The 14635-nt window shown below is 42.0% G+C and overlaps 1 protein-coding gene across 1 annotated transcript in view; it reads right to left on the bottom strand.

Annotated features, from left to right (window-relative positions):
- Positions 1-742: 742 nt before the first annotated feature.
- The window catches only part of slc39a7 (solute carrier family 39 member 7), a 28838-nt gene continuing 14945 nt past the window's right edge, over positions 743-14635 (bottom strand). Inside the window, exons 4-8 of the mRNA XM_084424736.1 lie at positions 11173-11262; positions 10842-10964; positions 10579-10683; positions 10280-10476; positions 743-1897 (exon numbers count right to left, since the gene is read on the bottom strand). Coding sequence (XP_084280862.1) covers positions 1643-1897; positions 10280-10476; positions 10579-10683; positions 10842-10964; positions 11173-11262 — 770 coding nt within the window. The 3' untranslated portion in view covers positions 743-1642. The remainder of the gene's footprint in view (positions 1898-10279; positions 10477-10578; positions 10684-10841; positions 10965-11172; positions 11263-14635) is intronic.

Genomic DNA, 14635 nt, shown 5'->3' with positions numbered 1-14635 from the left:
TTTGTTTACAACAGACTGGCAATTCCAGAGAATAGGAAAAGAGAGCAATGAACTAAAGGACATAGGGAAAGTACACAGGTTAGAATTGCACTGCTTCCATTGTGTGACATGCTTTGTGAGTGTTAGTATTAGAAGGGATTTGGAAGCACATAGTGAAAACAGGTCACAAAAACAAACAGATGAGAACAAGCTGTAGAAAATAAGAAGTGGAGAAAGCAACATTGATTTCAGTATTTGTTACCACAATAAACAAAACAATGTTTCCAAGCATCGACAACCACACTAAAATCAAATGAGAAAAAAAAGCTGAGCTTGCACGCTGCTGTACACTTCTGTTTTTTGACTGCGTCTTCTGTTAGAAGGTTTGAACCGGATTAAAAGTTTTGAAATAAGTAAGTAAATGTGCATATTGGCCTGTAGTTACATTGAGTTTTGGCAGTGGTTGTATTTGAGTGAGAAAAGAATGAATGCAATTTGCCAGTAGTCACTGAACACATTTAATGCCAAAGCAATGGAAAATGATTAACAGTTTAGCCCACATTGATAGTCTGTTGTGCCCATTGTGTGAAGATGATGGAAATGTTAGCAAGTTATTTTTACAATTTAGGGAGTTTTCTGGCCTCATGACAGCAGTTTCATAATCATTCATCAGGAAGCCTTGTCCCATGAGAAATTGCTTTCTCAATTATTCATGACAGCCATTCTGTTTGCTGTAGTATGGTAGAATAGAGACTGCTAGAGATGTACCACAATTGTTTTATTTAACTGAAATTGAACAAAACAGTTCCTCCATTTCTGATTTTGAAGCGATATGCTTGTTTTACACAGAGAATGCAAAGGGTTTACACTAAACAAATTCAAGACATGGTTAAAACAACAACTGCATGAATAAGGTTACAGACTTTAAGAAGAAAAAAACACCACCAACTAAAATTCAATAAGTACTGTACACTGTTTGCCTCTTCTGAAGAACCATCACCAATGATAATGTGAAACTATAGATTAGTCTGCAATATGTGTGTGTATTAAATTGTGGAGAGCCACAATTACTTTCATTGAGTACACAGTTACTATTACTGAGTAACAGCTATATCTGAAACAACTGACTATTTCAGCAGAGGAAAATCAAAGAAACTCCATGGCAAAGAGATAGTGCACATTGCTTTTAAAAGAATCACATAAACCTTTATTGTGTGAACAGCAGTCAAATGACAATGATAACACAACCGATATTTCTTTAAAAGCAATCTACTGATGAGCATTTGCTTCAGTGACTGGAGACAATACATCTTGGGATCATAATGGTCAATGTCGAAGAGTCCCCACATTTCGATCCCGACCTTATCAGTATAATGAACCGAACATGATTTTCTAGCTGTTGGTCCCTGGGAAGGTTGGTTCATGTGCCTAAGATGACTTAAGTGATCCATTCATGTTGGTCTCTGGGTAAATTAGTGCAGTTCTCCATTTTCTTTCACTCTCTCCCACTTAATATTTCTTTTCTTTTTTTTTTCTTTTTTTGTGGACTATGTCAACATTCATCTCAAAACACTAATTTCAAGGTCTTTAGTCTCTAAAGGTTCTGGTGACCATGCATTGGTTTCTACACCCCAATTTCTTCTTTCAAACATCACTTCCTCTCTCACTCGTACTCTGCGATCAACACCATCATTCCCACCCCAAACAGCAGAGCTAGAATCTCCAGCATTGATTGCCATAAACTAGACCGTCCAACCAGCAGCTCTGGGAGAACCGTGACAGTTGCGATATAAACAAAGCCTCCGGCGGTGAAGGGGAGGATCCAGGCTGTGGCCGCAGCACCCACTCCTTCAGCCAATAAGGAGCAGGCAGTTCCAGCTAACGCACCAATGGCGGTGAGAAGCTGAAGACACATGGCCTGATGAAAACAAGAAGAGTTAAGAATAATGGTAAAGTAAAAACAGTGATGTTTAATGAAATCAACATGAAACTTTTTGTAACCAATTTAACTTTTGCTATATTCTTTGAAGAGGCTTTATAAGCACAGTTTTCCTCCATGTTTCGACCCAAAACATTTCAACACATTAAGGGGGACAGGACCTATAAAAGAGCTTGTCTATCTCTCTCTCTAAATAGCCAATAGCGTTTAGTTTATTTCACAGAGCAGCAAAGCCAAATCTGACAGCTTGTGACAGCCAGATTCTTATGAAAAAATTGAATATGAAACTATAACATTTCTTTAATACCAGTTACTGGTTACTGCAGTAAAACAGTTATAATGTTTATTAATTTTTGGGGCAGTTGTGGCCTAATGGTTAGAGAGTCGGACTTATAACCCGAAGGTCGCAAGTTCGATTCTCAACACCGGCAGGAAACGACTAAGCAACCACCCTGCACCTTTGGCAAGGCACCTAACCCCAATAGCTCCCAAGGCATCGCAGTAAATGTCTGCCCACTGCTAAGTGAGTGTTTCCACGGTTTGCAGTTTGTGTGTTCACTACTAACTCCTAATGTGTGTGTGCACTGGATGAAATGCAAGTACAATTTCCGAGAATGGGTTAACATACTTGGCCTTCACGTCACTTTATTTCAAATAATGGTAATAATGTAGTTTGAAAAATCTTGTAACAGCTGTCTCCTGTTCTCTTTTTTAGTGTTTATACTACCAAGACTCTCTAGCCACTGGGGATGTTTGGGCTCCTAAATAGCGATCTAAATTACAATATTCTGTGCAGAATTCAAATGGGTCTGGAATGCGATAGAGGGAAGACTGGCTGAATCATGCATATGATACACTCTGCAGCACGGTAGTAGGATTGGGCAATCTAAATTTGACAATCAGTTGAAAAGTTGGATTATAGTCTCACAAAAGCTCATCATTTGCCTGCATTTTTTAGTCTTGCCAGTTTAAAAGTTCAAGCTACTGACAAAGTGCATGTACAGGAAACTGCCTGTCAAGCAATTGAGTTCTCTTTCCCGTCTTATTGCGATTAATGGTCAAATAAACACAGTCGGTTATGTCTTAATTGAACATAAACAGCAGACAAATATATCTCAAGGCATACAAAAAAAAAAAAAAAAAAAAAAAAAATCTCTGCTGTTGACTAAATAACTTTTGTAACAACCTTATTTAAATCAGAAAGAAGTGAACAAGTAACCAATTTTAAATTAAGTTCCCTTATCAAGTCAGTCCCTCGACATTACATATGGGGAAATCCATTTTCCTCTAAATACTTAAGCCTGATTTGAATAACTCTTTTGCTTGCAAATAGCCAATGGCGCCCGCGCCCTCGCCTGATTGGCTGACAGCCTCCAATATAGGCGACGTCAGGCGCCAAAAACCTCAGAATCTTTCTTCTTCACCTGGAGCCTGGTTTTAGGGAATTATGGATAACGTGGAATTATCCCCTCTCGCGTTCCGGCGGATTTTTTGCTAGGAAAACCAACTAAGAAAATGTCTCTTTGCCGCATGTGTGGTGGACCTATCGACTTTCCGGACGCAAACGAGCAGTGTGTGCTGTGTCTGGGTCGGGCCCATGCGGAAGCAGCGCTCGAAGGATCAGGTTGTCGAGCCTGTGAGGAACTCCCCATCAATAAACACAAAGGATTACATGTCTCAGCAAAAGAGTTCTTTTCCTCCCCTAACTATTACCTGCGAGATAAGCGAAGCCTCTCCCCCGGGAGACGCTTCACAGAGCGGAAGCCCGGGGCAACCCGAGGATGTGAGTGCGTGTGTCCCTGTGCAAAAAGCCGCGGATGAGTCTCCCGTTATTCATATAGCTGGCAATGCTTCTTCATTGACTGGTGCGCAGCATTAATGCCCCCTCTGTCGCTTGGTCGACGCTCCCATCGGCGTCAGATTGGGTAATCAACACTGTAAACCGCGGCTATACGCTTCAGTTCGCTCGCAGACCACCCTGCTTCGGCGGCGTGATTATGTCAGAAGTATCAGAACAGAGCGCTCCGCTGCTACGGGCAGAAATCTCCTCCCTCCTGGCCAAACAGGCAGTAGAGATAGTGCCCGGGGAACAGAGAAATTGCGGTTTTACAGCTGGTTTTTTTTCTAGTCTCAAAAATGGACAGAGGTATGCGCCCCATCTTAGATCTGAGATTACTGAACAAAGCGCTTGCGAAACGCACGTTCAAGATGATTACTGTGATCCAAATCCTCGCGCACATTCAGCCCGAGGACTACTTCATTGCAGTGGATCTAAAGGATGCGTATTTTCACATTCAGATAGCCCCGCATCACAGGCGCTTTCTGCGTTTTGCATTCAAAGGTGTTGCATACCAATTCAAAGTGCCGTACAGGCTGGCTCCAGCCCCCCGCGTGTTCACAATGAGCATGAATGCAGCGCTCGCACCCCTGAAGCTCAGTGGAATGTGCATGCTATCTCGATGACTGTTGGACTGTCTGTGAACATGCAGAAGAGCACGCTTCAGCCGTGTCAGTCGATTATCTTCCTGGGTATGGTTCTGGACTCGCGCACAATGATCGCGTGCTTATCAGAGCAGAGGATCCAGTCCATTCACAATACACTAGCCCTCTTCGTTCAAGGCAGAGCTGTCCCCTTGAAAACGTTTCAGAGGCTACTGGGTCTGATGGCAGCCGCAGCCTCCATCTGCAGACTGGGCGTGCTGCATATGAGACCGCTGCAGCACTGATTGCAGAACCGAGCGCAGCCGCAGGCGTGGAGAGCTGGGACAGAGCACCTTGTCTCGAGACTCTGGCACCTTGGTCCGACACAACCACGTACGAACAGGGTGCTGCTATGGGCAGAGTGGTCAGGCGGGTAGTTGTCACTACGGATACATCACTATCAGGCTGGGGAGCCCCCTGCGATGGCAGATGGAAGCGGTTCATCTGGCTCTGCAGAGCTTCCTTCCGTTTGTGAAAGACTGTCATGTTCTCATCAGAACGGACAACACGGCGGTGGTTCCCGAGGAATAGATTGCCCAATGGGGGTGCGCGCCCACTCCACGAGGAGTTTGGCGTCGTCATGGACTTGGGCAAAAGGCCTGTCTATTCAGGGGCCTCATTTATAAACGATGCGTACGCACAAAAGAAGGCGTACGCCGCTCTCTACGCAATAATTGGTATTTATAAAAAGCAAACTTGACGGGAAAATGTGCAGTCCTTCATGCAAACTCTGACCCAGGTGTACGCACAAAAACGGCGACACGGTGAGAAATGGCGACACCGTCGGCAGATGGAAGACACACGTGAAAGTGTGTGAAACTGTAGACCGTTGTGTAAAAGAAATGGCAATACTGCCTCTCATAAATAACATGAAGACTTCACAAAGCAAGTCTTACAATTAACAGCCTACAACACGAACACCTGTTTGATCGATTTGCAGTGTAAAACAAACAAAATCAAACGAAGATTACAACTGAAATGCAAATGAACACATATTTGCAAAAAGAAAAGTGAAATATGTTCTGCAACAATTTTGGCATGTTATGCAATTCATCCTCATAACACATCTGTAGCTTGTCAGATGCTATCAAATGGATGGTAATAAAATGCCATGATGCCATCACAATACGTAATGACGTAATGAAAGTTACGTTTCTTGGTTTTCCTCTCTGTGTTTGCCATGGTTTCGCAATCGATGTGGGCGTTTCACAGACTATTTATGGGCAACTATGGACGTGACATGAAGCCGCAAAAGCTGCGCTACATTTAGAATTGATTGTGCTTTATTAAGGGAAAACTGCGGAAGATGTGCGTGCGCACGGTTTTATAAATCCGAATATTTCTGTGCGTACGCACATCCTATGTTTCATCCGTATGCCACTTCTGACACAAATCCTACGCAAAGTTTTAAAAATGAGGCCCCAGGACATTTGTCTCGCAGCGGGCTGGTCATCTCACAAGACGTTCACGAGATCTTATAACTTGGACATTCCCTCGTTCGCAACACATGTTCTGTCAGTGAAGGAGGAGAGAGCTGAGCAGCAATTGGGCGACTAAGTCGCCCGAGGACACGCCCAGACCGGCACGTGTTTCTAACCATGGTTTCAACCTGGTCGTATAGGCAGCGCGAGTTATTAGCTGTGGTTGATAATAATCACATTGACTATAAAGTGTCCCCCTTTATTATGCCCGCGTTCATAAGCCGGCAGTATTCTCAAGCACCAACATGTTTGCTGCATTTCCCCCCACATCACACCAGTTCAGTGTTGCTTAACTGGGTACGGCGAGATACTGATGGTGTCGGCGCTGAGTTGGCTCTGTGCCAGAGTACATCTGGGTGTTTCAACCAGGTCCAGTACCTGACCTAGAGGGCTAGCGCACTATAGTCTGAGGGCTTAGTGCTTAGCACTTGTGCTCTACAGGGGCTCGATGCAATCTGGGCCAGCCAATTTTCCACACGGCGGGGGTTTTATACGTTCCCCATACGTAATGTCGAGGGACCAACTCGTTAAGGGAATGTCTCTGGTTACTCAACGTAACCGTAGTTCTCTGAGAGGAGGGAATGAGGAGGGAATAGCTCTCGTTCAGTTGAAAGATTCTGAGGTTTTTGGTGCCCAACGTCGCCTATATTGGAGGCTGTCAGCCAATCAGGCGAGGGCGCCTTTGCTATTTGCAAGCAAAAGAGTTATTCAAATCAGGCTTCAGCATTTTGAGGAAAATGGATTTCCCCATACGAAATGTCTTGTTCCCTCCTCTCAGGGAACTACGGTAACGTTGGGTAACCAGAGACGTTTTAGTTTTACTGCAGGCATTTTTCTGATGTGTCTCAGGCTCAACCTGTGATGTCATAATTTGCCTCTGTTTAGTCAGAAGAGACTACAGATTTAAAAACTGTATATCTTCTGAAAACAAACACATTTAAATTCTTTTAAATGTACATCAGTTGACTGCCAGATTATCCTAAAGCTAGCAGATATGGACTGCAACCAGCAAAACCTTAATTTTGATTTTGTAGCAGGGTTTCTGCACACTTTTTCAAGTCAAATTTAAGGCTTTTTAAGACCCGAAGAAATCAAAATTAATACCATGCATTAGGGGTGTGCAATATTGACAAAATATGTCTCGATATTTTCAAAGTTTTGTTGATAATAATTAGATAATATTTTACTGATTGTGTTTTTGTGCTTGGTGCCATGGCTGGTTTAGGCCTGTTGTTGACAGCTGACTGACGAAGATATTGATATTTTTCATATTCTATGCAGTGGTCAGTTCACAGAAGTGACAGAAATTATTTTTTTATTAAGGGGTAATATTTGCCACCTTAAAAAGATTTCCAGGGGCATTTTCACCTATATATGGACATTTGTAGATGTATGCATCACCTTTTATGTCAAATTCTAACATTCAAATTAAATTCTATTAGAATAATTACACAATACCACTGTTACCAGTCAAATTAAATCATTAAATCAAAATCCATCTTTGCAGTGCAGAGGGGACACAGAAGTGGCATCAGATCTGGCATTAATATATTTACACTGCATTTACAATTGCATAAATAAAGCTATGAGATCGTTAAAATTAGAAATCAGTTCATATTTAACAATTCTAATTAAAGGGTACTTTAAATGTGAAACTAAAACTGCCAGTAGGTGGCGGAAAGTCACTGTCTTAAGTGAGTTGAGGGAGTCATTCATTCAACCGATTTGATCAAACGGCTGATTCATTCGGGAAAGAAGCAAGTGGTTGTTCATTGAATCATCAAATTGATTCGTTCAAAACGCGGATTCTATTCGCAAAAAAATCATCGCTGTCTGTTGCATTGAGACTCTGCTATGGCTTCATTTTGAAATTCTCATCAGCGAAATAAAGGGAAAACAAACAATATTGACAAAATTGTTTATAAAATGTAACTCACAATGTTAATTTATTGTTAATATAAAATAAAAGTCACATTTGCAATTGTGCACAGAAAACAGCACTCTTGCTGATGTGATATTGTAGGCCTATGATAACAACATAATATGATATAAATATGAGACAAAAACTCATTTGGGAACATACCTATAACCGTACACATCACGCAGTGAAAGCACGAGAGACAAAAGCGATGTCAGCTCGCAGTGCCTCGTACATCGTTAAAACAATGATTACTAGGCCTGTAGTCAACCAAAGAAATGCTTAGTCGACCAAAGTCCTGTCCTGCGCAACGATTAGTCAAAAAAAAACCAAAAAAAAAAAAAAACTTTTGCTTTTTGATTGAACATTTATTAAACAATTGTCATAGAGCATTTATAAAACAACAACGAAAAAACATCTATAATACATAAAACTATAATAATAATACAATTCTTTGAAAATTAAGTGATTTTTTTTAACTGTAAAGTGAGGAGCTCTGTCCTAGGTCTATAGTGACAGTCACAATCGCGCACCTGACCACACCACACGCTACAAAAAATATAACTGCTAAAACTGCCAAATAATGAAAAATCCTAACAAAAGCTATCGTTTATACAGGCTGTATATTCTTCTTTACTTTCAAAAGCTATGGGTTAACTTTTGTACAGCCGATCTAGGCGTTTTAAACCAAACATACAAAAAACCCAAATAGCCTTAAAAACAATCCTAATAATAATAGGCTGTATAGTAGGAAGGCCTATAGGTTTATTTTCGTTTTGTTACATTATTTAGGCTATTTTCAAACGCGTCAAGTGTACAAATAAAAACAAAAACATAAGAAAACACGATCTATTGAGTCAGCATAATAAAGCCGTTAAGGCTACTTATGGTGCGTTCACACCGGACGCGAATAGCGCGTCAGGCGCGAGTGATTTCAATGTTAAGTCAATGCAAAGACGCGCGTAAAAATTCCTGCGGCGCGAATGAGGCGTAGAGCGCGGCGCGGCAGATCTGCAGACCTAGTCCACCTTTTTTATGTTGTGGGCCAAAAACACTAACATGTCCACATTCTTGGGTAAAAGACAGCTCCTCGACTTGTTAACAATAAATTGGAAAATATGCGCTCTGCAGGAGTGGAGGTTGCAGGGATGCAGAGCACGCGTTTGGCTGCCCGAGCAAGTCGTGGATATCTCTCCTCATTATTTAGCTATCCTCATAGCTTGCACTCCACAGTCTTGTCGTCTTTTTTTGTAAAATGCAGCCAGACAAAAGATTTAGATTTCTTGGACATTTTGTCGACTTAAGCCAAAACAAGTAGCGTTCTAACTGAATGAATACTGCAAAATATTCCTTACTGAGCGCGAAGCAGCAGTGCAGCCAGCCACAGGTGCGGTTCACGAGTGTTCTACGTGGTGCGCTAAACTGTGGCTGTTACAAAATTTAAAGTTGCATTTAAAGTTGGGGATAAAACATAGGATAATTATATTTAGAATACAGTAATATATAACTGCTTATAAAGGAATAAATATCAAGGAGTAAATCAATGAAAATTTCTTTATTGGTAAAAAAAAAAAAAAAAAAAGCAACTAGTCGACCAATGAGAATGTCAGTCGACCAAGACGGCATCGACCGATTAGTCGACTAAACGACTAAAGTTGACAGCCCTAATGATTACAATATCATAATAGACAATACACATCGCACACCACTACGCACATAAAGAATGAACTTAGAATTGAACTGACATTTACCAACTTGCTTCTCTCCTCCTGTTTCGCGTGCAGGAGACAGACGTAACGCTGCCGCGAATGTGACGCGCAATGTCACGTGAACAAGCAAATCCACAAAGAAAGAATAATAAATAAAAAAGTACGCTAAATAGATGGTTCTAATTTGGAAAACATTTAGATATGTCTAAGTCAAATTGCCATCGAAAATTTAAGACCTTTCATAAGTAAAAATAAGACTTTTTATGGCCTTAAATTTTAAAAATCTAATTTAAGACTTTTTAAGGATCCGCGGACACCCTGTGTAGGGTCTTAAAAGACAATTTAAGTTCATATTACATAAGCAATTTATAGTCTTTATAGATATTAACTACACTGACAACTGGATGATGAAAGCCTTGACAATGATGAAAAAATGTAAGTTCTGTTTAATTATTTATTTTACTCGCCCTCATGTCATTCCAAACTCGTTTGACTTTCTTTAGCGGAACACAAAATATATTTTGTAGAATGTTTTTGAAGAACAGTTTTGCTTACCACTGACTTGCATTGTGTGGAGAGAGAGAAAAAAGCACTGATATTTCTCAAAATATTTTCTCTTATGTTCTGCAGAAAATAAATAAAAGTCATACAGGTTTGGACATGAGGGCGAGTAAATGATAATAGAATTGTTTTGGGTGAACTACCCCTTTAAACTGTATGTAAATTTGCCCCAAACCATATTTTGACAAATCCACTCTCTGGAGCTCCATACCTTCTTCTTTGTGCAGCCTGATTGGACAAGAATTGCAAAGTCTCCAATCTCATGAGGTACTTCATGTAAGAGGATGGTGATGGTGGTAACAGTACCAACTGCTGGACCTACAAGAAATGACGCTCCAATCGCAAGACCATCCGTGAAATTGTGGGTGAAATCAGCAGCCAGGTTCAGATAACCAGACACTTTAATATCTGTAGAGACAAAGAGAAGTTGAGTTATTCTGTCAGCAAGACAGCAGCATTGACAGACAGAAATAAAAACTCAAAAACTTTTTTAGACATGAGATTCCATACCAGAACTTGTCTCTACAGGTTTCTTATTCGAGATTTTTTTCTCTTTTTCTCCCTTCTCTCTTTTCTTGTCATCCTCTTCATCACTATCCTTTGCCTTTGGAGCAGCTGAAAACAAGACAAGAAAATATTTTTATTGTATTTGGAAACCTGTCAAGAATGTCCAGATCAAAAACAGTTGTTCCAATTCTAGAGGGATGCTGCATTAAGAATATATGTGAAGTGTTTTTAATGCACACGTAATTTTATTAATTCAAGACTCTTACCATGAGAGTGAGAGTGTGAGTGTCCTCCCTTCAAAAGACGAACAAATTTCTCAACCACTAGAAATGCAACAATGCCACCCAGCACCCACAGACCAACTGACATCATGTGACCATGGGCATCACCTGTGACAGAAATTAAGCATTTATTGACACTGCACAAAAAAATATTTTAATAAATTCCATTCTTGTAATTAATTTGACCAGACTGCATAAAAAGTAGTCTTTTAATAAATTATATTCTTGTATTTAATTTGACCAGACTATAACCTCTGTAGAAAAAAAAAAGTAGAAGTAGAAAAACACCCATTTCAATAACTGAACAATGACCCACCATGGGAGTGACCATGTGACTCCTCACTACCATGTGAATGAACACGTGACTCCTCACTGCTGTGTGATTGACCGTGATGAGAATGAGGTTCTGTGTTGAGATAAAATCAAAAGGTGAAGGTCAGGCTGGTTAGTAATGGCCAGTGACTCAGATGGTAACTACATTTAGTCAAAAGATCAAAAGTCGCCATGACTTAGACCAGTTATTATAGACCAGTGTTTCTCAACCAGCTGGTTGAGACAGAAAAGCTGGTTGCAATACCGTTTTGAGCGGGTCGCAGAGTGTGCAACAAAAACGTAATTGTAACTTTTTTTGTGTAATAAATAAAACTTTATTTTTGAAAGATGTGTATGAAAGCATTGACTCTTCTGTCAGAAGTAGTTGAAGTAAAGACTGCCTGAGAAAAAAAAGTGTTGTGCTGATTTTGGTATCAGCTGCCAGATGAGATGTTGTCAGGCTTTATGTCATTGTCATTATTCTAATGTTAATTTCGTAACTTGAAATAAAAAGTCTCTCCTCAGAAAAAAATTACTTTTCTGTCCTGTCAGACATTATACTGTGCTCGCAAAACTTCACTACATATAAAGAGCAGATGAAATTACAAGCATGCAGCGTCGTAGTTACATTGTCAATTGGTAAGTCTGCATGAAATTGCCAAAGAGTACCAATAAATTACGTAAAGTATGTTGTGTGTTAGCTGGAAAGGATTTACATGCAGGTATGACGTTGATTCAATTAATCAGGATCAGTGTCCATATGTTTTAATAACAGTTCATGCTAGTATTGTGTAATTAGGTAACTGTAGTTTCCATTTCCCCAAAGTACCACTGGCTCATACTATATGTTATAATATAATATTTTATTTTATTTTATTTTATTTTATTTTATATATATATATATATATATATATATATATAGTTAAAAAATCATACATTGTGATTTCTGGATTTTTTTTTTTTGATTATGTCTCTCACAGTGGACATGCACCTACAATGACAACTTCAGACCCCTCCATGATTTCTAAGTGGGAGAACTTGCAAAATAGCAGGGTGTTCAAATACTTATTTTCCTCATATATATATATATATATGTTTTTTGTCTCATGACCTTGCGGTAAAATTGGCTGGCAGCCTCCAATATAGGTGACGTCGGGCGCCAAAAAAACCTCAGAATCTTTCTTCTTCACCTGGAGCCTGGTTTCGCAGCTTCCTTCCATTCGTGAAAGACAGTCATGTTCTCACCGTGCAGAACGGACAACACGGCGTACATCAATCGCCAGGGAGGGTTGCGCTCGCGATCCCTGCAGGGCTTAGCGAGGCAGCTGCTCTTGTGGACAGATCAGGTACTTCTTTCGATCCGAGCAGTACATGTACCGGGCAGTTTGAATTGCGGCGCGGACATGCTGTCCAGGGATGGCATTGTGCACAGAGAGTGGAGACTACACCCTCAAACTATAAATATGATCTGGAATCTCTTCGGCAAGGCGGAGATCGACCTCTTTGCTTCAGAGGAGAACGCCCACTGCCCGCTGTACTTCTCACTGACAACGGCTCCTCTGGGAGGGGACGCGCTGTCGAGCCGCTAGCCCAAGGGGCGGAAGTATGCACTTCCCCCGGTCAAAATAATGCCGCTAGTTCTGCAAAAGATCAGGGAAAAGAGATGTGCGTTGATTCTGGTAGCACCCAAGTGACCCAACCAACCGTGGTTCCCGGAACTGGTGAACATGTCGCAGCTCCCCCCGTGGCGAGTCCCGCTGAGAAGGGACCTTTTATCCCCGGCGAGGGGCACTATATGGCACCCCAGCCCGAAGCTGTGGGACCTGCATGTGTGGCAGATCAATGCGGAGTGTCACAGCGAGTGCTGCAGACAATAGCAGAGGCTAGAGCCCCTTCGACGAGACGCTTATACGCTCTGAAATGGAAGGTGTTTGCTAACTGGTGTATTGACAAACGGGAAGACCCAAAGGGTTGTGATATTTCCACTATTCTGACCTTCCTGCAGGAAGGTCTGGACGCTGGCAGCTCCCCGTCTACAGCGAAAGTATACGTGGCTGCTGTCGCCGCCTTTTGTGACATGCTAGATGGCCATTCGGTGGGGAAGCACCCCCTGATATTGAGTTTTCTCCGGGGGGGTGAGGCGGCTTAATCCTCCTTGCCTTCATCAGATGCCAGTTTGGGACCTATCGTTAGTGCTCGGTGCGCTGTCCGATCCACCTTTCGAACCAGCCGAATCTAGCGACCTTAAAGTGCTCTCAGTTAAGACGGCGCTACTGCTCGCGCTAGCCTGCGGGAAACGAGTGGAAGACTTGCATGCCCTGTCAGTGAACAGTGCGTGTATGCAATTCGGACCAGACGATTGCATGGTTAGACTCATTCCCAGACGCGGCTACACGCCGAAGGTGCTCTCAACTCCGTTCAGAGCTCAGGTGGTTATAATTCAAGCGTTTTTCCCCGCTGAACTAGACGCTAATTCAGTGTCACAGAAGTGTGCTTTATGCCCCGTGCGTGCTTATGTGACCAGGACTAGCCAGTTTCGAACTTCAGAGCAGCTTTTCATCTGCTACGCAGGCACCAAGAAAGGCAGCGCGCTGTCGAAACAGAGGCTATCACACTGGATTGTGGAAGCTGTGCAACTAGCTTATTCTTCCTGAAGAACCGATTACCCAATGGGGGTGTGCGCCCACTCCACAAGGAATTTGGCGGGCTTTGGCGAAAGGCATGTCTATTCAGGACATTTGTCTCGCAGCGGGCTGGTCATCTCACAACACGTTCGCGTGATTTTATAACTTGGACATTCCCTCGTTCGCACCACATGTTCTGTCAGTGCAGGAGGAGAGAACTGAGCAGCCATTGGGTGACTAAGTCGCATGCCGTCTGGCGCGTGTTCTAACCATGGTTTTAACCTGGTCGTATAGACAGCTATGATAGTAATGGCTGAGGTTGATAATAATCACATTAACTATATGATGTAGCCCCCTTTTATTATGCCCGTGTTCATAAGCCGGCAGTATTTTCAAGCACCAATATATTGTTGCAATCCCCCCCATATCACACCAGTTCAGTGTTGCTTAACTGGATACGGGGAGATACTGATGGTGTGGGCGCCAAGTTGGCTCTGTGCCAGAGTACATCTGGGTGTTCAACCAGGTCCGGTACCCGACCTAGAGCTAACGTAATATAGTCTGAGGGCTTAGTGCTTGTGCTCTATAGGGGCTCGTGCTGCGAGCTGGGCCGACCATTTTTCACAAGGCGGGGGTTTTATACATATCTCTGGTTACTCACGTAACCGTAGTTCCCTGAGAGGAGGGAACGAGACATTACGTAAACTGCAGAGTGAAAAGCCTTTCAGCCTCAATAGCTCTCGTTCAGTCGAAAGATTCTGAGTTTTTTTTGGCGCCATTGGCTTTTTGCAAGCAAAAGAGTTATTCAAATCAGGCTTCAGCATTGAGGAAAATGGATTTCCC

This window comes from Rutilus rutilus, assembly GCF_951802725.1.
Source record: "Rutilus rutilus genome assembly, chromosome: 11".
Classification (NCBI taxonomy): domain Eukaryota; kingdom Metazoa; phylum Chordata; class Actinopteri; order Cypriniformes; family Leuciscidae; genus Rutilus; species Rutilus rutilus.
This window is presented reverse-complemented; position numbering and strand designations above follow the sequence as displayed.